The sequence below is a fragment of the Dendropsophus ebraccatus genome, chromosome 5, assembly GCF_027789765.1.
Source record: "Dendropsophus ebraccatus isolate aDenEbr1 chromosome 5, aDenEbr1.pat, whole genome shotgun sequence".
In the NCBI taxonomy this organism is placed as follows: Eukaryota; Metazoa; Chordata; class Amphibia; order Anura; family Hylidae; genus Dendropsophus; species Dendropsophus ebraccatus.
The window spans coordinates 152,076,373-152,103,440 of NC_091458.1; the positions used below are offsets into that span (position 1 = coordinate 152,076,373).

The 27,068-nt window shown below is 42.8% G+C and overlaps 1 protein-coding gene across 1 annotated transcript in view; it reads left to right on the top strand.

Moving 5' to 3' along the window:
- Window positions 1-24,339, top strand: part of LOC138793908 (angiopoietin-2-like) — a 36,031-nt gene extending 11,692 nt beyond the window's left edge. Inside the window, exons 2-9 of the mRNA XM_069972646.1 lie at window positions 3,374-3,529; window positions 5,882-6,003; window positions 8,198-8,430; window positions 11,383-11,507; window positions 14,035-14,136; window positions 18,930-19,096; window positions 22,216-22,346; window positions 22,816-24,339. Coding sequence (XP_069828747.1) covers window positions 3,374-3,529; window positions 5,882-6,003; window positions 8,198-8,430; window positions 11,383-11,507; window positions 14,035-14,136; window positions 18,930-19,096; window positions 22,216-22,346; window positions 22,816-22,976 — 1,197 coding nt within the window. The 3' untranslated portion in view covers window positions 22,977-24,339. The remainder of the gene's footprint in view (window positions 1-3,373; window positions 3,530-5,881; window positions 6,004-8,197; window positions 8,431-11,382; window positions 11,508-14,034; window positions 14,137-18,929; window positions 19,097-22,215; window positions 22,347-22,815) is intronic.
- Window positions 24,340-27,068: the final 2,729 nt, after the last annotated feature.

Here is a 27,068-nt window from a genome sequence, read left to right on the forward strand (position 1 = left end):
TAGTAACGATTTATTTTACAGCATGATAACTAAAAAGAAAAAAAATAATGAATGTAAATTGCAAGCAAATGATGAGCGTCACACGTCTTCCCACAATCGTCCACCGTTGACTGCCATGAATTATTGCCCGTACATTCTGTCGTTACGCAGGAATGGTTTTAATACAGCTTGTATTTCTGGTAATTTATCATGAGGCTGACATTCTTCCCATATTTTCATATTTATCTTACCTCTTGTCTTAGGAGACAAAGAGGTGAGAACCTATAGCTACAAGGAGGCTGCCGGGAAGAAGCTCTGACATGTTCATTGGGCAGCAATGCTCGGTTTGACATTACCTTAAATATGTGCCCAGGGACTGTGACCTCTAGGCCCCCAGTAATAATATAAAACTACAGGAAGCCCTCCACGCTAGGATTTAGCTCACAATATATAGACCGTCTAATTGTGGCAATAGGAAAAAATATGTGAATCCAGTTGCCTGGTTCATGTGAATTTATTCATAATATTCCATCCCCTCTGTGATGCAGCTCCATTAGAATCAATGGAGCTTTCTCACAGAGGGGAGGAGATATGGTCACACCGGGGGGCGGCGGGCCCACCTTCAGTGCATAGAACCGGACCAGTCCATGGCAAAAGAATAGTGTCAAGTGCGGGAATCGGGAGGCGGTTCGAAAAAAGGACCTTGCCACCGGGATCTCTGTACCAGTTCCAATCAGCTAAGGTAGGAAAAAAAAAAGTAATGTACCTGATGGTACGTTCACTTTAAGGGAGAACTCCGGACTGGGGTGATTTTTGGCCAGGGAGAGAGAGAATGAAAGACATAACATGCTCTCAGCTAAAAAAAAATTGCACAGCACTGCTCCTCGAATGTGTTTTTTTTTTTAACTGTTATAGGCAAAAAAATTGCAAAAAAAATTGTGCAAGAATCATCAAGGCACCTAATGATCATTGCAAACTGTAAGCTTAGGCCTCATTCACACATTCAGTGATTTTTCAGGTCTGTATATAGGTCTATAACAGTCCATTATTGCATCGGTGGTGCATCTGTATCCGCAAATTAACTAGTTTAAATGGGATTCGTGACGTCAGTGAAAAACATGGCTCCCATAGACTTCTATTAGCTAATCATCATCTGCACTGGGACATGTCCTATTTTTTCTCGGAAAGGATTGTGGATCCATAAAAGAGAGGAATGCGTGAAAAGCACAAAAAATACAGATTACGGATGTGATACAGACAATTTTTTTTGCAGATTTCGAACGCAGGTTGCAGATGATTGCAGACGTCATCTCTTGAAAAACTACTGAACGTAGCCTAAGTGTACTATTACACTGAGCGATTTTTAACGATTAACGACTAATGATAAACGATCACAAACGAGATTGTTTATCGTTAACCTGAAATCGTTCACCATATTACACAGAACGATAATCGTTAATTACGATCTTTACTATGAACATTATTGCGATTGTTACTATGATCGTTTATTCCTTCTGATCCCAGAAAAACAATGAACAATGTGCAATTACACTGAACGATTAGTGAAAAAACGCGGAACTTGAGCGAACGTGGAATTACAGCCAACGATTAGCGAACGATTGAGAATAATTTTAGGTTCAGATCTATATCAACGATCAACGACACACAAACGATTTTCCGATCGTTGCCTGCAATTACACAGAACGATTATCGTTTAAATTCGAACGATTTAACGATTTTTCGCACGATAATCATCCCGTGTAATAGGGCCCTAAGTGGGAAGGATAATGCAAATTCAATGTCATATAAGCATCATGTTATCGTTCACCTCAGCAGGCCTTTCAAACACACTGGCAACTGACATGGAATTTCATCTCTACAGAGTTCGTGTATTGGCTCTGTTCTCACATGGCCGTTGTTCAGATGGGCCGGTGTTCAGAGGGGCTCCAAAGTTACTATTTTTAGAAGGAGTAATACTTGTAGGATAACATGGCTGAGAAATCCTTTGGCTAGTGATACGGTTGTGAGACTTGTGATTTTTTTTAGGTCAAGAGCTGTAGCCAAAGAAATTTCGGAAAGTTAGTACAGTAATGTTGTACTTGATATACTGCAAAAGCAAAGAAACATCTAAGACTTTACTTTGGCACTTTACTTTGCAACTTTTGAAAAGAAAAATCGGGGAGATTCCAAAAGAAGCAAAAAAAAATGTATGCATGTGATCATATATCAATAGCTTACAGATCCTCATGCTAACATCCCATAGACTGCTCCCAACCCCCTTCCCACAGACTGCTCCCATATCCTCCTTTTTTACATAGACTGCTCCTAACCCCCTATCCACAGACTGCTCCCATATCCTCCTCTCTCACATAGACTGCTCCCAACCCCCCATCCACAGACTGCTCCCATATCCTCCTCACTCACATAGACTGCTCCCAACCTCCCCCCCATTCACAGACTGCTCCCATATCCTCCTCTCTCACATAGACTGCTCCCAACCCCCTATCCGCAGACTGCTCCCAACCCCCCCATCCACAGACTGCTCTCATATTTTCCTCTCTCACATAGACTGCTCCAAACCCCCATCCACAGACTGCTCCCATATCCTCCTCTCTCACATAGACTGCTCCCAAGCCCCCCATCCACAGACTGCTCCCATATCTTTCTCTCTCACATAGACTGCTCCCAACCCCCCCATTCACAGACTGTACCCATATCCTCCTCTCACACATAGACTGCTCCCAACCCCCCCATCCACAGACTGCTCCCATATCCTCCTCTCTCACATAGACTGTTTCCAACCCCCCATCCACAGACTGCTCCCATGTCTCCTTTCTTTCATGGACTGATCCCCATGCCTTAGTCACACAGGCTTCTCAGTGCTGAGACCCCCTTTGATCTTTAAATAAAGCCGGGTGAAGCATGTGGCAGTGCTCTTCACTCCATGGATCGGTGTCCTTACCAAGACTCTGTCTCATTGCAGGAAATGGGTTCCATAGACTTATAATTGACTCCAAAAAGGCAGAACAAAGTAGCGGCAACTCATGGGCGTTACAATGAGTACTTTATTTTAGGCCATCAGCAGACAAAAAAGCCGGTGCATTTCAACAGACTGAGCTGCGACTGTTTCATGTTTCTGCACTTCTTTTCTGTCTATTTTTTTTGTGCAAAGTTTACACCATCTATTACTTGGCTTGAAGTCTGCCAAAGTGTCTGAAAGTGGTGGGAAAGTCTCTAAAATGCATAATAGGGGCTGAGAAAAGTCCTGTGGGCCACTTTTCCAAAATTCTGTTGAAAACACATTAGAAAATCTGGCCCAATATGTTCAGCTATCTCATGTGTATTACAGGATTTACCTTTGCATTCTTGTAATTGTTACATACTTTTATTACAGCTGGAAAGTTACATCCAGGAAAATGTCAGAGGTGAGATGGCAGCTTCCCATCTATCAGCTGACCAGAACCAAAGCGGCATCATGATGGATATCGGAACCAATTTAATAACACAAACAGTAGAACAAACACGGAAGCTGGCTGAAGTCGAGACCCAGGTATGGAAAACTGAAAAACAGTAAATGGTCTGTTAATTTCATATATAATCATTAAATATTACTGTAAAGAAAAGAATAAGACAATGACATTCCTTTGAACAAGATTTCAGTAATCGAGATCAACTCTGATTCAAAGAGAAACTATACCAGAACATAGATATGTAACCAATTATAAGATTGAAAAAAAAAAAAAGACAAGAGACTTATTGCAGCATAGGATGAACTGCCGAGAACTGAGAACCCGACTTAGCAGTTGCCCGGCTATCATTGACAGCTGTGCCCCGACACGGATGGCACGGGCACAGCCTCTGTGCCTGTTTCATCCACGGATGTAACTGTACGTCCATAAGTGGAAACACACCGCAAAAATGGACATACAGTTAAGTCTACAGTCGTGAATGGGTTAAGATAACTAGAAACATCCTGTACCCTGGTTTGTCCTATATATATATATATATGTGTCCTTTAAATGTTTTAATTTTCTCAACTGTAATCCTGGAGACCAGATATTGTGAGAATTTTCCACTTCTGGCTCTTGATCATCTATCACTGTCTGGTTAGGTTGCAGTTTCTTGTTAACAGTTCTGGTCATCCATTGAATTGCCGTCCCCTACCTGTCGTCCCCCAGTGCATCTATATCTTCTACGCTTGTTACATCTATTTTCCCCTTATTTATTCTTTCCGTTCCTACTTGCTAGGACTTTGTTTTCCGCTCTCTATGACAATCCGGTTGCATTCAGAACATTTTTGGGCTAATCCTAACACTAACACTGTCCTGTCCTGCACATTATTGCTGCCCTTCTTCTCCTTACGCTGCTCCGCTCTCTTACCCTCTAGTCTGCTGTGAATTCGGAGACATTTTCATTATTCAATATGACATGTTCTGCTTTAAATCGACCACTTTTCACGTGATTCCTATGTCATCCTAGCACATTTATGTACTCTATGAAAAGACTGATTTAATATTAAATAGCTGCTCTCATGGCTTTCATACATACATTGAATAATATGTTTCTATGCTCTAAAGAGCTTTATGATGTCGGGTTAATAGGCTATAGAAATCTGTTTGCAGAAAACAGCTGTAGTGTAGTACTACTTAAAGGGGTACTCCAGCGGGGGTAAAAAAAATTCTTTCAAATCAACTGGTGTCAGAAAGTTATAGAGATTTGTAATTTACTTCTATTTAAAAATCTCAAATCTTCCCATACTTATCAGCTGCTGTATGTCCTGTATTCTCTCCAGTGTGACACAGTGCTCTCTGCTGCCACCTCTTTCCATGTCAGGAACTGTTCAGAGCAGGAGCTCATCCCCATAGAAAACCTCTCATGTAAAAGAGAAAATGCAGCCTATAAGAGTTATGAAGAGGTATAAAGGGAAGTGAAGGTGAAAGTGTATGAAATAACCTGTAAAAAATATTGATAAAAAGAGAAGTGGTCTACATGAATGGTAGAACATATCGGGAAAAACTTCACACGACCCACTCTGCGGCCGAAGGTTTGGGTGACCATGGAGAAGAACATGCGGTGACATGCTGCAGTGGTGTACCACCTCAGTCGCCGATTGGCTGGGTGGGCCTGCAATGTCACAGCTCCAGAACCCAAAAGCAGTAAAAACCGGCAGCGGCATGGGAGCCAGGGAGGTAAGTATGCTTTATTATTTTCAAACAACCCTTCTCCAGGCATATCTCAAAAAGGGCCCTTGCCCAGAGTACCCTGTTAGACTTGAAATTCTCTGTAACCCTACACCTAATAAACTTTTGTACATTTGCTTTAAGTCTTGAACATAGAACAGCGTCGGTACGGGGAAGCCAGTCCTTTTGAACCGCAGCCCTGTTCCTGCATACAATGCCGTTTCTTCTCCACATTGCGCTTTCTGCTTTTCCATATTATTAAAAAAATATATATACCAGGTTCAATAAAATTTTTCTTGGCTATCATGGCTTTTTGCACATAGTAAATCTTGGGTGAATTCAAAGGGGTTATCTCAAGATTACCTATCCACTGGAGCTGATCAGTGGGGGTCCAACGGCTGAGTTCTCCATCCTCATGATAACATGGAACAGCTGTGTACAATCTTGGCCACCACTCCATTCATTGTCTACAGGAATTCCTAACAGTTTGCCAATGTTCAGAATTTCCATAGACAATGACTAGAGTATGCATGTTGGCACTCCATTTGGCCAGGAAACATTTGTCCTGCCTTCTCATGCCAACCCCACTGGTTGGCCCTCCTCCCTAGTGATCCCCTATTTGGTGGATAAGGGATAACCTTTAATACTGGGATACCCTAAATAACTGTAGTAAATGTTTTACATTCCTATTGAATTGATTACATTACATTTCTAAATAACAGGTCCTTAACCAGACAAATAGGCTGGAAGTCCAATTGATGGAGAACTCCCTATCCACTAATAAGTTGGAGAAAGCGTTGCTTTTGCAGAGTCAAGAAATCAGTAATTTACGTGAGAAGAACAGGTAGGAACCCAGGGCTGCATTATGGATATTCATTATATGGGCACATTATTATATTCATTATATGGGCGCATTATTATATTCATTATATGGGCGCATTATTATATTCATAATATGGGCGCATTATTATATTCATTATATGGGCACATTATTATATTCATTATATGGGCACATTATTATATTCATTATATGGGCACATTATTATATTTATTATTTGGGCACATTATTATATTCATAATATGGGCGCATTATTATATTCATAATATGGGCGCATTATTATATTCATAATATGGGCGCATTATTATATTCATAATATGGGCGCATTATTATATTCATAATATGGGCGCATTATTATATTCATTATATGGGCACATTATTATATTCATTATATGGGCACATTATTATATTCATTATATGGGCACATTATTATATTTATTATTTTGGCACATTATTATATTCATTATATGGGCACATTATTATATTCATTATATGGGCACATTATTATATTCATTATATGGGCACATTATTATATTCATTATATGGGCACATTATTATATTTATTATTTGGGCACATTATTATATTCATTATATGGGCGCATTATTATATTCATAATATGGGCACATTATTATATTCATAATATGGGCGCATTATTATATTCATTATATGGGCACATTATTATATTCATTATATGGGCGCATTATTATATTCATTATATGGGCACATTATTATATTCATTATATGGGCACATTATTATATTCATTATATGGGCACATTATTATATTCATTATATGGGCGCATTATTATATTCATTATATGGGCACATTATTATATTCATTATATGGGCGCATTATTATATTCATTATATGGGCACATTATTATATTCATTATATGGGCACATTATTATATTCATTATATGGGTGCATTATTATATTTATTATTTGGGCACATTATTATATTCATTATATGGGCACTGTCGCTAAAATTAACTTTGATCACTACTCTAATGCTTAGTATATTCAGACCCATATCCATAACCATCCATGCTTACCATAGTTGCACGTCAGCTTTATTCAACTATGCTGCAATATTAAAGGGAACCAATCACGCTGAAAATCCATCTTAAGATAAGGAAGCGTGCTGGCACATCACCCAGCACGTTTCCCAAACATCCCCCTGTAACCTCCGTGCCCCCCTCCATCAGTCAGTAATCTTACTTTGAAGAAGTCCCGCGCTGTATGTAAATTTCCAGCAAGTAGTCACGGTGGGCGGATTTAGTCAAGGTGAGCAGAATCAGTCACAGGATCTGGGCGTCTGTAATGGCTGTAATCACGCCCAGAGGCTTGCGTTTCACGTTGGCTGCACGCTGACGTCATCCACACGCAGCACCGACGTCTCCCGGAGTCTGCGCATGCGCAGTATTGCGGGAGACGACACCAACGTACTGCGCATGCGCAGACTCCAGAAGACGTCGGCGCTGCGTGTGGATTACGTCAGCGTGCAGCCAACGTGAAACGCAAGCCGCGGGGTCACGTGGATGGAAGGCAGACCTTTCAAGCACGCCCCTCTGGGCGTGATTACAGCCATTACAGACGCCCAGGACCTGTGACTGATTCTGCCCACCATGACTAAATCCGCCCACCGTGACTACTTGCTGGAAATTTACATACAGCGCGGGACTTCTTCAAAGTAAGATTACTGACTGATGGAGGGGGGCACGGAGGTTACAGGGGGATGTTTGGGAAACGTGCTGGGTGATGTGCCAGCACGTTTCATTATCTTAAGATGGATTTTCAGCGTGATTGGTTCCCTTTAAGTTCTTTGCAATACAGAGAAGTTTGTTCTTTGGCTTAGGCTATGTTCACACACCGTATCTTTTCGTAAAAGTACGTCCATCGTTGCAATCGGCAACAATGGCCGTACTTTTTGTGAATAGATACATGTCAGGTTTCATGTGTATACGCTTCGGCTGGGATCCCTCGCGGCGCAGCAAACAACTGACACGTCAGTTTTTTTGCGGCCGCTATTCAGTGAATAGCAGCCGTAGAAAACCATGTCAGTGCACGCTATGAAGCGAGCGGCTCCGGACGCAAGCTTCATAGTGTGCTGTGGGGCATGAAAGATCATCCCTTCTGCTCTATCTCTATCGGCATCCTAGTTGGGCAGGATCTATCTTTATAGACTTTTCTGTGTTTTTAGTTTTCTAGAGAATAAAGTTTTGCAGATGGAAGAGAAACACCAGGGGGAAATCGAAGTCCTGAGAGCTGAGAAACTCCACGTAGAAGAGTTACTTTCCAAGCAGAGCGACCTGATCGGAGAACTGGGAGAACAACTCAATGAAGCGATGCATAACAACAGCCTGCTGCAGAGACAGCAGGAATACATCCTGGAGACTGTCGGCCAACTCACCAACCTGGTTACACAATACAACCGTTAGTAAAACAGATAAAAATGGAGACTGTATCAGTATTACTTTCTCTCTTACCTAAAGCAGGACTTCTTAAACTTTGGCTTCACAGATCTTCCTTTCATTTGTCTTTTAAAGTGTCACTGTCGTTTTTTGGTGTTTTTTTTGCAGAAATCAATAGTCCGGGCGATTTTAAGAAACTTTGTAATTCGGTTTATTAGGCAAATATGCCATTATCTGCATTCAAAAAGACTTTCCCCGGGTCCCCCCCCCCCCCTCCTCTCTCTCATTCACTGCTCATCATCAGGAAATCTCGACTCTTTTACACTATGGAGAGGGGAGGGGGGGAGATTAGTTGGCAGCAGAGAACAAAGGATTACACAGTGGGAGCGGTGTGAAAACCAGTATTCAGAGGTCAGAGAGGTCAGTGCTGACTTCAGAGGAGATAGCCCAGTGATGTAACTGTAAATTAACTCTTTGTTGTCCTGTTTTGGTGCCTGATCTCCCTCCACCCCTCCCCTCTCCATAAGAGAACCATGAAGACAGGGGGGAGAGCTACAAACTGCTTTTTCATGATAAAAATGCATTTTTCAGCTAATAAACCCAACTACAAAGTTTCTTAAAATCGCCTGGACTATTGATTTCTGCAAAAAAATTTAAATGACAGGGACACTTTAAACTCTGTATAACATTGAAATATGTACAACATGAGTCAGTAATGTGATTGTTGCAGGCAGGAAAAGGACGGCTAATAGTTGCTTTAGTAAAAACTGCCTCCCCATCTGTGCCTCACCAACAACATGGTGGCGACGCTACGCTGAAGTCCACCTCACAGTTTGAGAAGCCCTGACCTACAGATATTACTACAAAATGGATCATGCAGCAACTATGCGCTATATCGTCGGCATAACATACTGTATTATAAGCAGCAGCCGGATCCGCCATCAACCTTTTAAACATTTCAATCACGTTGCAATCACAGTGTTGGGCCATGTTCCCACTACATAAGTTCCGTAGTAATCATGACCGTTGTAACAACGGCCTTGATTACTACGGAACTTACGTAGTGCTGCCTTCTAAGGCGCCCTAGTGGAGCCGCAAGAAACTGACATGTCAGTTTTCTGTGGCCGCTATTCAATGAATAGTGGCCGAAGAAAACCCTGTCAGTGCACACCATGGAGCATGCGGCTCCAGCTGCACGCTCCATTGTGAGCAGTGGAGAATTCAGATACAGATGTGCAGGGATGCGCCCGCATCCGAATTCAGCAGCAGTAAAGATCACCCGGCCAGTACTGCAGTACTTTTCTGACACTGGCCGTTCCGTGACACAGCCAGGTCTTACAACGTGTGAACATGGCCTTAAAGTGTGACAGGAGCAGCCCCTGTAACTTACCAATTGGAACCCTGCGCAGTGTGAATGGGGAGGGGGGGGCTGATCAGTTTCCCTGACTGCTGGAGGGAGAATACTTACCTCCATGTAGTCTGATCGGTGATCTTCTCATAGAGCCTCATAGCATTGATCAGTATAGGCAATTTCTTGATTGCTTGTAAGAGTTCCCCTAGGGGGGGCTTTAAAAAGTGTTAAAATTAAGAATGTTTTTAAAAATATGCCAAAGCCCCTCCTGGAATAAAAGTTAAAATAATCTCCTTTCCCATTACACAAATAAAACATGTAAAAATAATTAAATAAATAAACATACTATACATGGCAGTGTGCGTAATTATCCGATATATTAAAATATGACAATTTTATTTTTGCGCAGTGAACAAAACTAGTAAACAAAAGGAAGGAAAAAACTCCAGGATTGCTGTTTTTTTTTTTTTTTTTTACATTATGTATATAAAAAAGTTATCAAAATATCTGATCTACACAAATACGCTACTAATAAAAACTAGAGACCGGATACGAAAAAAATGACATCCCAGCCAAAAAATAAAACTGTTATTAGAGTCACAACAGGACAATGTTCATTTTATTTGCCAAAAAATACAGTAAGAAAATAGTTGCTACTCCGGCTTCCACATCCTGAAGCAGGATATAGGGTGGTGAAGACCTAGAGAGCACTATTAGACAGTCCAATCATCAACTGTACACAAGCTGTTTACTGAGCATTACACTGGCCGACAATCTTGCAGCAAGGGCTGCACGGACATCCTTAGTGATGTCCATGCAGCCCTTGCCTTTAGTATAAAATAATAAAATATTAACTTACCTTACCACATTTCCTGGTGTCGATCGTTTCATCGGCTGATCGTTGTCTCTATTATGCTACGTTTACATGAGGCGATTATTGGCCCAATCGTACGATTAACGATTTTGAAGTAACGATTTTTTTTTATAACGATCAGCATTTAGATGGAACGATATATCGTACAGAAAATTCGTTTTGCGATCGCTTAAGCCTATCTCACACATAGGTAAAAATCAGTGAACGACTGTTTACACGGAACGATCGGCGAATTTTTTGCGAACGACAAACGACGATTTAAGAACATGTTAAAAAATCAAAATGAACGATTTATCAATCGTTCGCCGCGTTTACACGTACGATTATCGTTTGAATTCGATCGTTATCGCGAAAATTCGCCCGATAATCGTTCCGTGTAAACGTAGCATTACACAGCGATAATCTTCTCCTGCTTGACAGCCCGAGTGCACATGGGATGAGCCAATTATTGGGGATAAGCTTTCCTATGAACACTCATATAGCTGAAAATCAGCCCATTAAGGGTGCGTTCACACCTACAGGATACGCAGCAGATTTGATGGTGCATATTTTTTATCTGTATTTGTTATTTAAATGAAATCTGCTGCGGATCCGCAGCAGAAAATAAGCTGCGGATCCAGTAAGTGTGAACATGCCCTTATAGAATAACAACTATGTGCCCAAATAATCTATACTGGATTATAAAGTTTTAAGAATCTCTCCGACAATAAAAACAAATACAATAAGTGATCTAATTATTGATTTTCCAGATATTCCAGACACAACAAAGGACGAGCAGTTGACTTTTCGAGACTGTGCAGATGCCTATAAAACAGGTCTGACATCAAGTGGGATCTACACTCTGCGCTTCCCAAACACCACAGAATCCATTAAGGTCGGTCATATACTGCTATTATGTATAGTAGGCTCCACTTGCTTTTTAGTCTACTTTTTTGTATTCTGTTTTTTATATTGGCCTAACTGGAAAATACTGGATCTCAGACTGAAGGTTCACCTTCCAACAATGACTATAATAAGCACACAAACAAGACAACACAGTAGTGGCTTAGGGACAACTCCGTCAATGTCCTTGAGGCAGACCAACCAGATCCTTTACTTGAACCCAACTTAACATCTCTGGAGAGACCTGGAAATGACTGTCCATGGATGGCCCCATCCAACCTGCCAGAGCTTGTGAGGATCTGCAGAATCCCCAAATCCAGGTCTACAAACCTTATGGCATCAAATTAAAAAAAATACTGGAGGCTGCAATCTCTGCTAATGGTCCTTTAGTGAGTACATAGTAAAGGGTCCCATATAGAAGCAAATCCATCATGTTTTGCACTTGTGCATTTTTTTTTTTTTTTTTTTTTTTCTCCAAACTTATTTTATTGAAAAATTTTTTTTTTTTTTTCATTTTTCACATGCTGCGCCAAAATATCTGGTCCATGCACAAAATCTATCATTAGGAGCATAGGCTTTGATAAATTTTGCACAATTTTTGAATTTTTTTATTTTTGTTTTTTTTGTTAGCAGCTTGGCTAAAAACTACACCAGAGTCTGACTGGAGGACTGCTGCAGTGTTTTCTGCGCAAAACAAAAAAACGCCCATGATAAATCTGACTAAAGGAGTAGAAAACTTAAACCAAACTCCCAACATGCCCCCCTCCAAGCAGCCGGTGTAAACTGCTCAAAAGTAGAGCAAATGCCTTGATAAATGTTGCTTAAAAATATACGCTGTGCGCAAAAACATCAAGTTAGCCAAAATAATTGCGCAAAGATAATGATACACGTGCCCCAAAATATGAGCAATAATAAAGGCTGTGTATAATAGGGTTTCGTACCTTGAACCAGAAGCCCAGCACTGTTCAGCCCCTTTTCTTTTAGTTAAAGGGTTTGTTCACAAAAAAAAAAAAATCTTTCAAATTAACTGGTGCCAGAAAGTGCCATAGATTTATAATTTACTTCTATTAAAAAAAAAAAAATCTCCAATCTTCCAGTACTTCTCAGCTGCTGCATGTCCTGCAGGAAGTGGTGTATTCTTTTCAGTCTAACACAGTGAGTGCTCTCTGCTGCCATCTCTGTCCATGTCAGGAACTGTCTAGAGCTGTAGCAAATCCCCATAGAAAACCAATCCTGCTCTCCAGACTTCCTGCAGGACATATAGCAGCTGATAAGTATTGGAAGACTTGAGATTTTTTAATAGAAGTAAATTACAAATCTCCGGCACTTTCTAGCACCAGTTGTTTTGAAACTTTGCACCTAGTTTCAGAAAATCAAATTGTTTGGATTACAATAGAACTAGCTGAGTCTTTGCAGACATTCTTCAGCTGAGTAAATGGTGCTATTATTTTTACTGACTTATGCTGGGTTTACACGGAACGATTATCGCTCGAATTTTCGCAAAAACGTTCGCAAATTGTTCGCATTGAATAAGACGTCGTTCGGTCGTTCGCAGTAGATACAAACGCAATAGCGGGGAAATAGCGAAGAAAAAACGATCGCAAATACGATCATAAGTAACGATTATCGTTCCATGGAAATGAATGAACGTTTTCAGGTCTTTCGCAATAGCGGTCATTTGAGATCGTTAATCGTTAACAATTATGCGAATGATAATCGTCCGGTAGAATAGGGCCCTAACTGTATTACATTACTGGAGAACAGATAATCTGGAGACAAATAACAATGAGTAAACACATTTCCCATAACTCAATTCAATGTATTCCATATGGAGACTGAAAGAACATGTGTTACCAGTTCACCATGCGCTGGATGTTAGCAGCTGTCCAAAGATATTCTGAGAGTATACAGGCCACCGGGATATTATTACTAGGTGAAATATATAGGGGGAGATTTATCAAACATGGTGTAAAGTGAGACAGTCGCCCCTAGCAACCAATCAGATTCCACCTTTCATTTTCCAAAGAGTCTGTGAGGAATGAAAAATGGAATCTGATTGGTTGCTAGGGGCAACTGAGCCAGTTTCACTTTACACCATGTTTGATAAATCTCCCCCATCATGTTGATTCCCTTTTCAGTCTCCTTCCCCCAGTTCTGAGCCTGATGCTCCCCTGCCAGGGACACTGTTTACATGAGCCGTTTGTTAGTTTGAGAGTTTGTTAGTTTCCCTTAATCTATAGAAATCAATAGTACAGGCAATTTTAAGATATGTTGTAATTGGGTTTATTAGCCGAAAAATTAATTTTTATCATGAAAAAACAGTTTGAAACTCTCCCCCCTGTCTTCATTGTTCTCTATGGAGAGGGGAGGGGTGGAGGGAGATGAGGCACCAAAACAGGACAACAAAGAGTTACTTTACAGCTACATCACCAGGCTATCTCCTCTGAAGTCACAACTTATGGTGATGTTTTAGTACAGAATCCATTCCTTTATTTTATGTTGTGTAACTTCTCCTGCAGGCATTTTGTGATATGGATACCAGTGGCGGAGGGTGGACGGTCATTCAGCATCGGAGGGATGGATCCGTGGATTTCCATCAGAATTGGAAGGAATACAAAGAAGTAAGGCGCAAACGTGAAGGATGTTCTGTTCTTCTCTCACGTTAGATATGATACCTCTTCAATAGAGATTAGCGCAACTCAAGCATGCTCGAGTCCGATCATTTGGCTGGTGGTTTGAACTCTATCAAAGAGATATTTGGCTGGTAGCTGAAAAAAGTTTGAAAACATGGATACAGCAATAGGCTATAGGCTGTATCAATGTTTTCCCAGACTCTCTAGGGATGCATCCAACTTCTTCAGCCAAATTCCGAATGATCGGACCAGGGGCCTAGCTAGGATTCATGGGGCCCCATAGCAAAAAACTGCATGGGGCCCCATGAGTCCTGTATGCACTCCCCCACCTTTGTGATGCTTATACTCATAGGACCCAGTGGCTGGCGCAGTCTCGCAGCGTTCCGTACTCCCATACTCCCGGTGCATGAGTGACGTCACTGACATGCTGGGGAGCTTGGAGAATAGAATGACACAAGAGGGTGCCTAATTACGGGAGGTGCAATGCTGCCTCCAGCCACAAGAGAGACTGGCAGGTCCCTACCTGAGGAGCGGACAGTGTGCTGTAGCTGGCAGTCCCCTTGTGAGTATGGTACCTTTTGGTAATTTGTCTGTGCAGTGGATTATGCACAATCTCGCATCTTCTACTGTAATGAAGAGTCAATAAGCAGTTGTGCCTCGCTCTGGCACATTGCACCCCTCCTTCCTCCTCTTCATGAATAATCTCTGTGCTCGGCCTCCTGCTCACTCAGCCATCAGTCGGTGTCTGCCGACAGAGGTCTGCTCTGCAATCAGATATAGTTGAATCTCCCAGCCTGTGTTGGAGCTGTGGTCTAGGGCTTAATCAACTGTCTAGAGACCAGCAACAGTTTTCTTTGGTTCGCTTCCCGTGATGGAAATAAAATAGTTATTATTATTTTTATTTTAAAGTGCTAAGAATTTCCAATCAGGTCCAAATTACTTTTTATTATATTTATGTTTTATTTTTTCATATCATTGTATTAAAAAAAAAACTAATTTGGACATGGGAAGGGGGAGACAACATGATGTAAGAATAACATGACTTCTCATGAAAAAAAAAAATGCAGAGGATAAAATGGCAAAATACTAACTTTCACAGAAATGAGAAAAAAGTTTTGGGGGTGTTTTTATCCAGAAAAAAAAAAAAAGCCATGCAAAATTTGTGTCTGATGCATCTCAGCCCCCCTTCACGCAAGGGGACAAGTAAGTTTGAATTGGAAACCCCCTTTTTAAAGGAGAAGTTCCACCAAATTTAATATATGAAAGAAGGCTGGGGTGTGCAGAAAAATAATAGACAATGTAAACTTACTCGTCCCCGTGCCTTTGTTGTGCGTCTCCAGGGTCGGGCTGACAGCCGCCAGATGCCATTTTCTGCTGGAAACCGGATACATCACATACCCAGCTCTTCCAGCTGCAATGTCATGTGATCGCCAGCTCAGCCACTCAGTGACTGATTGGGTGAGCAGGCAATGGCTCAGTCGGGTACATGACATTACAGCTTGAAGAGCTCCAGGACATCGCCGGCTGTCAGTTCGACCCGGGAGACGCACTATGGGGAGGAGGATAGGATTTACTTTATTTATCATTTTCCCACAGCCCCCCCCCCCCCCCCCCCCATGCCTTCCTGTAATTTTTTTATTTTGTGGGAGTTCTCCTTTAAGATACTTTTACGCACAGGATAGCAGCATCTAAAAAAGCATCCATGTATAGGTACACTAATACTGCGTTTACATGGAGCGATAATTCGCCAGAACGTACGATTAACGATATCAAAAGAACGTTTTTTATTTTTTTTGAACGATCAGCATTTAGATGGAACGATATATCGTACGGAAAAAGCATTTTGCTATCGCTTAAGCCTATCTCGCACATAAGTAAAATCGGTGAACGACTGTTTACACTGAACGATCTGCAAACTTTGTGCGACAGACGAATAACCATTTGAGAACATTTTGTAAGATCAAAATGAACGATTTCTCGCTCGTCGTTTGATCGTTCGCTGCATTTACACGTACGATTATCGTCCAAATTCGACCGTTATCGTGCAAATTCAAACGATAATCGTTCCGTGTAAACGCAGCATAAGGGTCCTATTACACAGAGCGATTTTTAATGATTAACGACTAATAATAAATTATTGCAAACGAGATTGTTTATCCCTAACCTGAAATCGTTCACCATATTACACAGAACGTTGGTCATTAGTTCCGATCGTTATTGCGATCGTTACTAGGATCGTTTATTCCTTCTGATCCCAGCAAAACAAAGAACAATGTGCAATTACACTGAACGATTAGTGAAAAAAATGCGGAACTTGAGCGAACGAATGTGGAATTATAGCGAACCATTTACGATAACGATTTTAGGTTCAGATCTAAATCAACGATCCACGACATACGAACGATTTTCTGATCGTTGCCTGCAATTACACAGAACGATTATTGTTTAAATTCGAACGATATAACGATTTTTCGCACGATAATCGTCCCGTGTAATGCTGCATTTACACGGAGCGATAATTCGCCCAATAGATCGTTTAACGATTTTGAAGCAATGATTTGGTTTTTATAACGATCAACCGATTTAGATGAATAAATCGTTAGAAAATAGTTAGAAAATTCGTAAGAAAAATCGTTATTGCGATCGTCTTTAAGATCGCTTAAGCCCATCTTTCACATAGGGTGAATCTTTGAATGACTGTTTACACAAAGCGATCTGCGAATTTTTAGCAAATCACGCTCATCGCTTGATCGTTTGCTGTGTTTACACGCTCAAATGCGATAATTCAAACGATAATCGTTCCGTGTAAGCGCAGCATAATAGGGCCCTAAGGCTAGGTTCACACTGCGTTTTCAGCATACGTTTAACGGATCAGTTTTTTTTAATGGACAAAAAAGTAGTGTCAACAGTACTTTTGTGTCCGTTAAAAAAAAACGGATCTGTTTTGATCCGTTTTTTTTTTTATAATGGAAGTCAATGGAAAAACGGATCAAAACGGATGCATACAAATGCATCCGTTTTTTGCAATCCGTTTTTCATCCGCTTTTTTGCAAAAAACGGATGAAAAAAACGGATTGCAAAAACGCAGTGTGAACCCAGCCTAAGTCAATCTATTTTTATCCTTAGTGTTTTGCAAATCTAACAGCTGTGATTTGTTGTTAGATGCAGACCTCACCACAGCAATGTATGTTTAATAATTATCCTCATATAGACACCATACACATTAGTATATACATTGGTGGACAGAGCTGCACATACCACTTCACTATGTTCCCTATAAATGGGGTCACGGAAGATTAACCGGTTCACGGAGTACATAGTGATGTGTCCCATTATAGCTCATTTCCATGGATACCGAGACATTTTTTACAATTGTCCATTAATTTCAGCTAGTAAACTATTCCACTTTGGCAAGTTTTGAGCTGTTTAAACATTTCCGACAAAAACAAGCTGTGTCCAAATTTTTTGTATTTGCACACTTGTCAAAATGAATGATAAGTAGCAAAATGCAGAACAAGCTCGTAAAAGAGCAATGACTAATATCCTTATAAAACTAAACTCGTGGGGATATTTATAGTTCACAGAAATGTGGAAACAGAATGGCTGAGATCTTACGGAATGGATAAATGATTGAGTAGTGGAAATGATCAATGTGATCAAACCAGGTTTAAAGGGAACCTTTCACCCAGACAATGCTATCTAATCTATCGCCATCATGTTATAGAGCAGGAAGAGCTGAGCAGATTGATATATATCTTTGTGGGAAAATATTTAATACAACTTGTAACATATTGTTTGAAATCCCTGCTCATTCTGGGCTAAGGAGTCCAGTGGGCGGGGTCACTCAATGGACTGGACTCTTTAGCAGGGAAATATCAAATTACACTGAATCTTTTCCCATAAAGTTATATATCATTCCGCTCAGCTCCTTCTGCTCTATAACATGATGCCGATAGCTTAGGCAGCATTTTCATGGTGATCTGTCAGGTCGGTACCAGGTACAGAGCTGCAGACACAGACAGGCAGATAGGTGATAGGCAGATAAGACATATGATGCCTTTGTCTTTGCTGTTTTGCACAATGATAAAATTGCATTTTTCTTTGAAGTGCCACATCTTTCAGTATGAGCTATTAGGCTGCATTAACACGTCCTGAAAAATTGTCCATGTTCACGGATCCACAACCACAGGCAATTTTAAGGACCATTGAAGTGAATGCAGCCATTCACATGATCCGTGCCGCGACCCGCACCGCAAAAAATAGGACATGTCCTAATGCGGATCGTGGCACGGATCATCACACTGTCGCCCGGCAGGGTGGCCTCTGGCTAGGGGATCCGTGCCGTGATCCTCCTCCGGATCGCGGCACGGATCGTGTGTATGAGCCCTTACACCAAACAATTACCGTCCGGAACTGTTGGCAATCGGCCAGGTAAGGCCGATAATCATTTCTTGCAATAGGGCCCTCAATCTGACAGGCATAGTGGATTATCAGACCCTTCATCAGGGCAGAGCCTGATTGGGTTCTGTAGCCAGCACACTGGAAGCCGCTTTGAGGTCTTTAGTTGCTGTGGCTATCATGTAAGAAAAGAGGGAGATTTTTCCCCTTTTAACCTGTTAGACCGCAGCATCTAAGGGGTTAACTGTCAGAATCAGAGCAAAACTCCAGTCCCGACAGTTTCTAAGGTGTTCATGTAAATTTTTAAGAGTAAAGATTTTTATTTGCAGATCTCAAAATTTTTAAAAATTTTCCCATAGAAATAACAGTGTATTCTCTTCCAGGGGTTTGGGTCACCGACTGGGGAATATTGGTTGGGCAATGAATTTGTTCACCAAATAACATCTCAAGGTTCCTACACGCTGAGGATCCAGCTACAGGACTGGGATGGGAATGAAGCTTACTCCCTGTATGATGTCTTCGCTTTGGGGAGTGAGGGAAATAATTACAGGTGAGATTTAGTCCTATCATTAGCAGCATTGAGAAATGTTTTTAGATTGAGAAATTTTTAAAATTTTATCATAAGTGACACTCTCACCCCCTTTCTGCATTCTGATATCTCTACTCAGATGTAAAGGGTAATTTTTGCAGTTTTCACACCTTATTTTATATCATACGTCATGCTGCTTGTTCCAGTAAAAAGTGATCTTTTATCATCTGCGGATTGTGGTAACTGGAGGGGGCTTTAAAGGGTGCAGCATCACCAAGCCCCACCCACATCACCACCCAAGGCCCCGCCCATCCATGACATCACTGGCGCATAGGCCAGCCTGTTCCAAAAGCCATTGAGGGGTGGGACCTAAAAGGCTATGATGTCACAGAGGGGCGGGGTCTACTGCACCATTGTGGGTGGGGCTAAGTGGTGCTTCCTCCGAAAACCCCCGCCCAGGTGGCACAATCCACAGATAATAAAAGATTACTTTTAACTGGAACAAGGACCATAACATATGATATAAAATAAGGTATGAAAACTGCAAAATTTACCCTTTACACCTGTGTAGAGAAATCATACAAAAAGGGGGGGACAGTGTCACTTTAAAGTGTCACTGTTCTTTTATAAAACATTTGACATGTCAAAGAGACGTATAAAAAGTCTTAATCGGTCCGAGTCGGAGTGTTCATGGGAATGAGCGAGGAGAGGACTGCAGTACAGGGTCATCCGTTCCCCGCTCAGTGAAAGAGTCGATCTCCATAGACTTACATTAGGAGCCTGACTCATTACGTGACAGAGCGGGGAGAGGACTGCGCTGAGTGCGGTCTTCTCCCGATCGGTATAGGTCTGAACCCTCAGACCAGGACCAATCAAAACTTTTTATATGTCTCTATGACATGTCAACTCTTTTTTTTAAACTACAGTGACACTTTAAAGGGGTATTCCTCTCAAATATAACTTCCAGATATAAGGGCCAAAAATGTTTTAATTGATGGGCCATTGTATTAGAACACTGACATTGGCTACATAGGGTTATGTGACAAACATATTGTGAAACAGATCACTGATCTCAGGGAGACCAACCATAGATAACACTGGCGGCTGCTGGTTAAAGCGCTCAATGCAGTGAAATCCTAGGTGCATTGCTCCCTGGGAAACATGAATATGCAAAAAGAAAAGCACGTGGAGCCTCATTTAAGAGTCTTGAAACACAGGACTAGCCAGATATCCCTCCGGGAAGGACCCAGCCAGGGGGAGGCTCCTGTAGGGAAACCACCAAGACCACCATATTAAGTGGCCCTATAAGTCAATGTAATGATAAGGGAAAAACCAAGGCCAGGTAACCATCCACAGACAGCTGTTTCGGGGTGTTGCCCCTCATCAGTGTGGAGCAGGATTCTGGCTGGCTAGGTGGGAGCAATGCCTAGTAAAGCCATGCGGGAAACAGATCGCTGATCTCAGGGAGACCAGCCAAACGATAACATTGCTGGCTGCTAGGATGCACCTTGGATTTCACTGTTTTTAGTGCTTTAACTAGCAACCGGTGGTGTTATCTTTGGCTGGTCTCGCTGAGATCAGTGATTGGTTTCTCTTATGGCTCTACTAGGCATTGCTCCACACTGATGAGTGGCAACACCCCGAAACAGCTGTCTGTGGATGGTTACCTGACCTTGGTTTGCCCTTGTCATTACATTGACTTATAGGGCCACTTAACATGGTGGTTTTGGTGGTTTCCTTACAGGAGAGATATATGGCTAGTCCTGTGTTTCGAGACTCTTACATGAGGCTCCACAGGCTCTTTTTTTTTGGCATAAACTGTTTTTTGTAACCTTTATATTTCCATTTATTTTTATTCTGCTCATTCTCCTTATTGCTATTCACACATGCATCCTGGTAGGGTTGTCATAACTGATAGACTAATAGAAGACATCCTGGTTCACGTCAAGACTAACAGGATATGTTTGTGGACGGAATGGGAATCGTCTTGTTTTGTATTTTTTTGGACTAAGACAAACAACAGTAGATAAACAAACAGAAATATTTAGATTGGCCTGAGCACTATACTCAGTGCTTTGATGCTGCATCCCAGAGGAAGGGAACCTACAATGGTTCTGCAACCTAAATATTATCCCAGAAGGGAGAGAATATAGAGCATTATCGCCAGCGCTCCGGCCTCCTGGTACAATGCTTCTCTCATTACCATCACACTGACCGGGTCTGCTTGTGTGTAAATGATCCTTATGACTGCAGCCATGGGACAGATAAATGAGGTCTGTGAGCTGGTCCATTGGGTTTGCCAAGATCCATATACCTTACTCCATGTTTCTTGTATTATTTGTAACATAATACGGTCTACGAGGAGACTAAATAGATAATAACAAGTATGGAAGGAATTGTTAGTCTCACTATGGGCAGTTATGTTTGAGTGGAATACCCCTTTAGGGTGCGTTCACACCTACAGGATCTGCAGCGGATTTTCATGCTGCGAGTTTGCAGCGAAACCAGCTGCGGATCCTGTACTGTGAAGCTCAATGGGTCCCATACACGCAGCGGATCCGATGCCTGCATGGGACCCAGCCCCTTAAACCCCCGCACGCCCGATCGACGCCCCGGTCCCCCCCCCCCCCCCCGCTCCCCCGGACGCCCAATCACCGCCACGCCCCACCCCCTGCACGACCGATCGCCGCCCTGATCCCCACCCCCACACCCGCACGCCCGATCGCAGCCCCGGCCCCAAGCATACATCACCTGCTCGGGCTGCATCACACAGCCACGGCCCGAGCAGGTGATGTATGCTCTGGGCCAGGGCTGCGATCGGGCGGGGGGGGGGGGCGTGGCAGGGATTTGGGGGGAGGAGTGGCGGCCAGGCGTGCAGGCGGTGCGGGGGTTTAAGGGGGCTGGGGCTGTAAGCTGCGGCCGGCCGGCGGCGCAGGGGTTAAAGTGGCCGGGTCCCATGCTGCATGTATGTGACCCATTGAGCTTCACAGTACAGGATCCGCAGCTCATTTTGCTGCAAACTCGCAGCATGAAAATCCGCTGCGGATCCTGTAGGTGTGAACGCACCCTTAATGTTACATCTTGTTTTTAAGCATTACATTACATAAATATACATATATGTATATTATTATTTTTTCTAGGCTAAATGTGAGAGGATACAGTGGGACTGCGGGCCGGACGAGCAGTTTTTCTCCCTCTGGCACAAACTTTAGCACCAAGGATGTTGATAATGACGGGTGCAGCTGCAAGTGTGCTCAATATGCAACGGGAGGTAAATCTAATAACAATAGCAGGGTCTTAAAGCGACTCTGTACCCACAATCTGACCCCCCCAAACCTCTTGTACTGTCAGATAGCTGCTTTTAATCCAAGATCTGTCCTGGGGTCCGTTCAGCAGGTGATGCAGTTATTGCATCACAACTTTTAAACTTGTAGCCCTGTGTACCCATTCTCTAGGATTGCACCACCCTTCCATCACTCCTCCCTGCCCTCTTCACCATTTTTCCTATTCATCACCTGCCTGAACACTGCACAGATGCCTTAAGGATCCAGCTCATGTGCAGTGTTCACACAGGTGATGAATAGGAGAAAATGTTCTAGGACCATTCCTAATGAAGAGGGTGGGGAGGAGGGACGGAGAGGCGGTGCAAGCCTAGGGCACAGACACTCTAGGAATCAATCTAGGAAGGAATCAATAAGATACATGTTCCCCTCTCCTAACGTAGCTTTCCTGTCCCCTAGGTTGGTGGTTTGATGCCTGTGGCCCATCCAACCTGAATGGCATCTATTACAAGAGTGGATCCGGTCCACCGAAATATAACAGTATCAAGTGGCATTACTGGAAGGGCCCCAGCCATGGTCTGAAGTCTGTCTCCATGTTGATCCGTCCTACAGACTATTGAACTGGTTGTCACAGTGGGCTTTATAAGATGGCGAAAATTTGCATTTTTTTTTTTTTTTAAATGAAAGATTACCCTAAAATGATCTGTACTACTACAGCGGTGCCTTGGATTACGAGCATAATTCGTTCTGGGACAGCGCTTGTAATCCAAATCCACTCTTAAACCAAAGCAAATTGTCCCATAAGAAATCATTGAATTGCTTAGAATTGGTTCCACACCCCAAAAATAAAGATATTATATTCTGAATAACATGTAAGACAAATGAAACAAACAATAAAAAACAGCAGAATCTGTGATATTATAAGTTACTGTACAGTATAGCAATCAGCGTGTGGAGTATAATGTATAGTAACTGCATAGTTTGTAGACACAGGATGGAACTGCAGATCCCCATAATGCAGTAGTGCAGTACAACAGGCTAGAAGGTCTGTGTGGTCACATGACAGCGATTGGGAAGGGGCGTGTGTTCAGCATGGACCAATCAGGACATGAGAATCACAGAGCTGTGCAGGCACATTATATACAGCAGTGTGTATAGCTGAGTGTAAGTGCAGGCACAGCATAGCAGCAGTGTGTATAGCTGAGTGTAAGTGCAGGCACAGCATAGCAGCAGTTTGTAGATACAGGATGGAACTGCAGATCCCCATAATGCAGTAGTGTAGTACAACAGGCTAGAATAGAGAGGCAGGGCTGCTGTCAGAGGTCTGTGTGGTCACATGACAGCAATAGGGAAGGGGGTTTGTTAAGCATGGACCAATCAGGACTGACAGAGACTGCAGGAAGAATGAAGGAATAAGCAGGACATTTGTGGCCACAGCATAGCAGCACTCTCTGTCTGGGGAGATTGGAATTACAGCTATAGAGATTACCCCCACAGTCCTGTCCCCTGATGGAAGCCCCAACCTGAAGTGGATCTGCCATGATTTTGAAGATGAGGGAGACTTCCTGGGTCAGAGTACAGGGCTGTAGACCCCGCTATGCAGACCATGCCCCTCCCCCACCCAGTACAGGGAGCTCTTAAACCAAAGCAATGCTCTTATACCAAGTCACAATTTTGCAAAGCAAAGCGCTCTTAATCCAAGTTACTCTTAAACCAAGGTACCACTGTATTGACCATGCATGACTAGACCATGTAGACTGACTGGTGTCTCCTTATCATCAGTCATTGATGTTGGACCTCCATCAGTTATGGAGGGTAAAGGTTGTGTATATGGCTTGGAGAAGTTCTTTTCTTATTGTATCGGCCATCTGTGATGCCATATGTCCAGACTACTTCTAATTAGCAGAGGATGAAATACTAATGGTACTTCTCTAGGATGATATTGCTGCCAGGTCTTGACTTTCAGCTCAACTGATTCCTTAAAGGGGAAATTCGGCATTTTTTTTTCCCTTTCAAATCAACTGATGTTAGAAAGTTATATAGATTTGTAATTTACTTCTATTTACAAATCTCAAGTCTTCCAGTACTTATCAGCTGCTGTATGTCCTGCAGGAAGTGGTGTATTCTCTCCAGTCTGACACAGTGCTCTCTGCTGCCACCTCTGTCCATGTCAGGAACTGTCCAGAGCAGCAGCAAATCCCCATAGAAAACCTCTCCTGCTCTGAACAGTTCCTGACATGGACAGAGGTGGCAGCAGAGAGCACTGTGTCAGATTGGAAAGAATACGCCACTTCCTGCAGGACATAAAGCAGCTGATAAGTACTGGAAAAAGGAAGATTTTTAAATAGAAGCAAATTAAAAATCTATATAACTTTCTGACACCAGTTAATTTTAAAAACTTTTTTCCAGAGTTCCCCTTTAATGTTCTGGAGTCTAAAATCCTGCCATACCTGCAGACATCTATATCTGATATGTGAAACCCTTTTTTACATCTATAACCTTCGTAGTACCTAATGTGAGCGAATCTTGAATGGATGAATGAATCCACATCGGACTGAGCTCCTCAGATGTATGGGTGGTCTTCCATGGTAATGAAATCCTTAAGGGGGCCACATCACACAGTCACGTACTTCCAGGTCTGCTCATACTTATATATGTGTTGAAGTCTGACGCTCCAGGCAATGTCCTGCCCCTTAAGTCTACATGAACTGGAACTCGTGAAATAATGTCGGACAAGTTACCAATGTTATATATTTATGTTTGTTTGTTAATTGCGCCTGGAATCCCTTTAAAGCGTACCTGTCTCCAAAAAAAAAATGAAAGAAATCAGCAGGGGTTGTGATAGCAAGCAGTTATGCAATATAGGAACTTAATTTAATTTTTTAACGTTTTCTATGTTTAAATCATTGTTATACAAATGACCAATCTGCGCTCCATGCTTCCTCCGTGCTGATATTTGGGTTTTTCTCTGTTAAAAAAAAGCGACCAAACACAGGAAGTCACCGTCCTTTGCTGCTTACACAAGGAAAGACACCTGTTCATCATGCAGGTTGTATATCAACCAGGGGCGGTCTTGGCATTTCTGGGGCCCTAAGCGAAGTTATGTCTGGGCCCCCCCCTCGACACGCGTTCCAAAACAATAGACCGCTGTGTGTTGCCCCCAGTAGTATATACCCCTTGTGCGCTACCGCCAGTAATATATACTCCTTGTGTGCTGCCCCCAGTAGTATATAGACCTTGTTTGCTTCCCCCAGTAGTATATAGACCCCTGTGTGTTCCCCCAGTTATATATAGCCCCCCCTGTGTGCTCCCCCAGAAGTATATAGACTTCCTGTGTGCTGCCCCAGTTGTATATAGACCCCATGTGTGCTGCCCCCAGTTGTATATACCCCCTGTGTGATCCCCGACTAGTATATAGGCCCCCTGTGTGCTTCCCCACTTGGATATAGACCTCCTGTGTGCTCCCCCACTTGGATTTAGACCACTGTGTGCTCCTCCAGTAGTATGTAAACCCCCTGTGTGGTTCCCCCAGTAGTATAAAGACCCCCTGTGTGCCCCAGCAGTATTTTATAGACCCCTTGTGTGCTCCCCCAGTTATATATAGACCACCTGTGTGCCTTACAAGTAGTATATAGACCCCCTGTATGTTCCCCCAGTAGTATATAGACCCCCTGTGTGCCCCACCAGTAGTATATAGACCCCTGTGTGCTCCCCCAGTAGTATATAGCCCCCCTGTGTGCTCCCCCACTTGGATATAGACCTCCTGTGTGCTCTCCAAGTTGTATATAGACCCCATTCTGCTGCCCCAAGTAGTATATAGACCCCCTGTGTGCTGCCCCCAGTAGTATATAGACCCCTCTGTGAAGCCCCAGTAGTCTATAGCCCCCCTGTGTGCTCCCCCTGTTATATAGCCCCCCTGTGTGCTCCCCCCATTTATATAGACCCCCAATGTGCGCTCCCCCAGTTAAACAGACCCATGTGTGCTCCCCCTCCCATATAGTATATAACACAATAAAACAAACACTTATACTCACCTGGGTCCGGGCGTCTCCTCTTCTCTTCACTCTTGTGGCGGCAAGGGTTTTCCCTGCGATCACAAGAGGCTGCACTCCCCTTGTCCTGGCGCCAATGCTCCAGTGATGTCACTGGAGCACCGGCACCACAAGGACAAAGCTGCCACTTGTGACCACAGGGAAAACCCTTCCTGCAGCCACAAGAGTGTCTGACAGGAAGGGGGCCAATGTTTCCTGCTCTGTCAGTGCTGCAGCATGTAACTATGAGCGCTCTCCAGCGGTATTGAGCACAAGAGCGGGGCGTGGGGGCCCCCCTGGATGTTGGGGGCCCCAAGCGATCGCTTGGGGTGCTTGGTGCCAAAGACCGCCACTGATATCAACAACTTTATTATTAACTTTTACTTATTTTATTATCAGCTCTGCAGCTTACCAGGAGACAATGCTCTGTTATGCAACAGTATAGTCAGTATAATGTCACTGTGTGGTTACAGAGGTTTTGGAGAGCTGACCAAACAATGCGAGCACCCCCCTGATTCTCTGCTACTGAATGTGGACATGCAGCAGCAATACACATACGCAGTGAAAGGAGACACCTATTGGCCATATGTATAACGTTGATTAAGCCCCTCCCGCCGCTGCACAGTTATTTAACGTCAATTAACGATCCAAGATAACACAGGCGCAGGAGCTGCGCCTGTG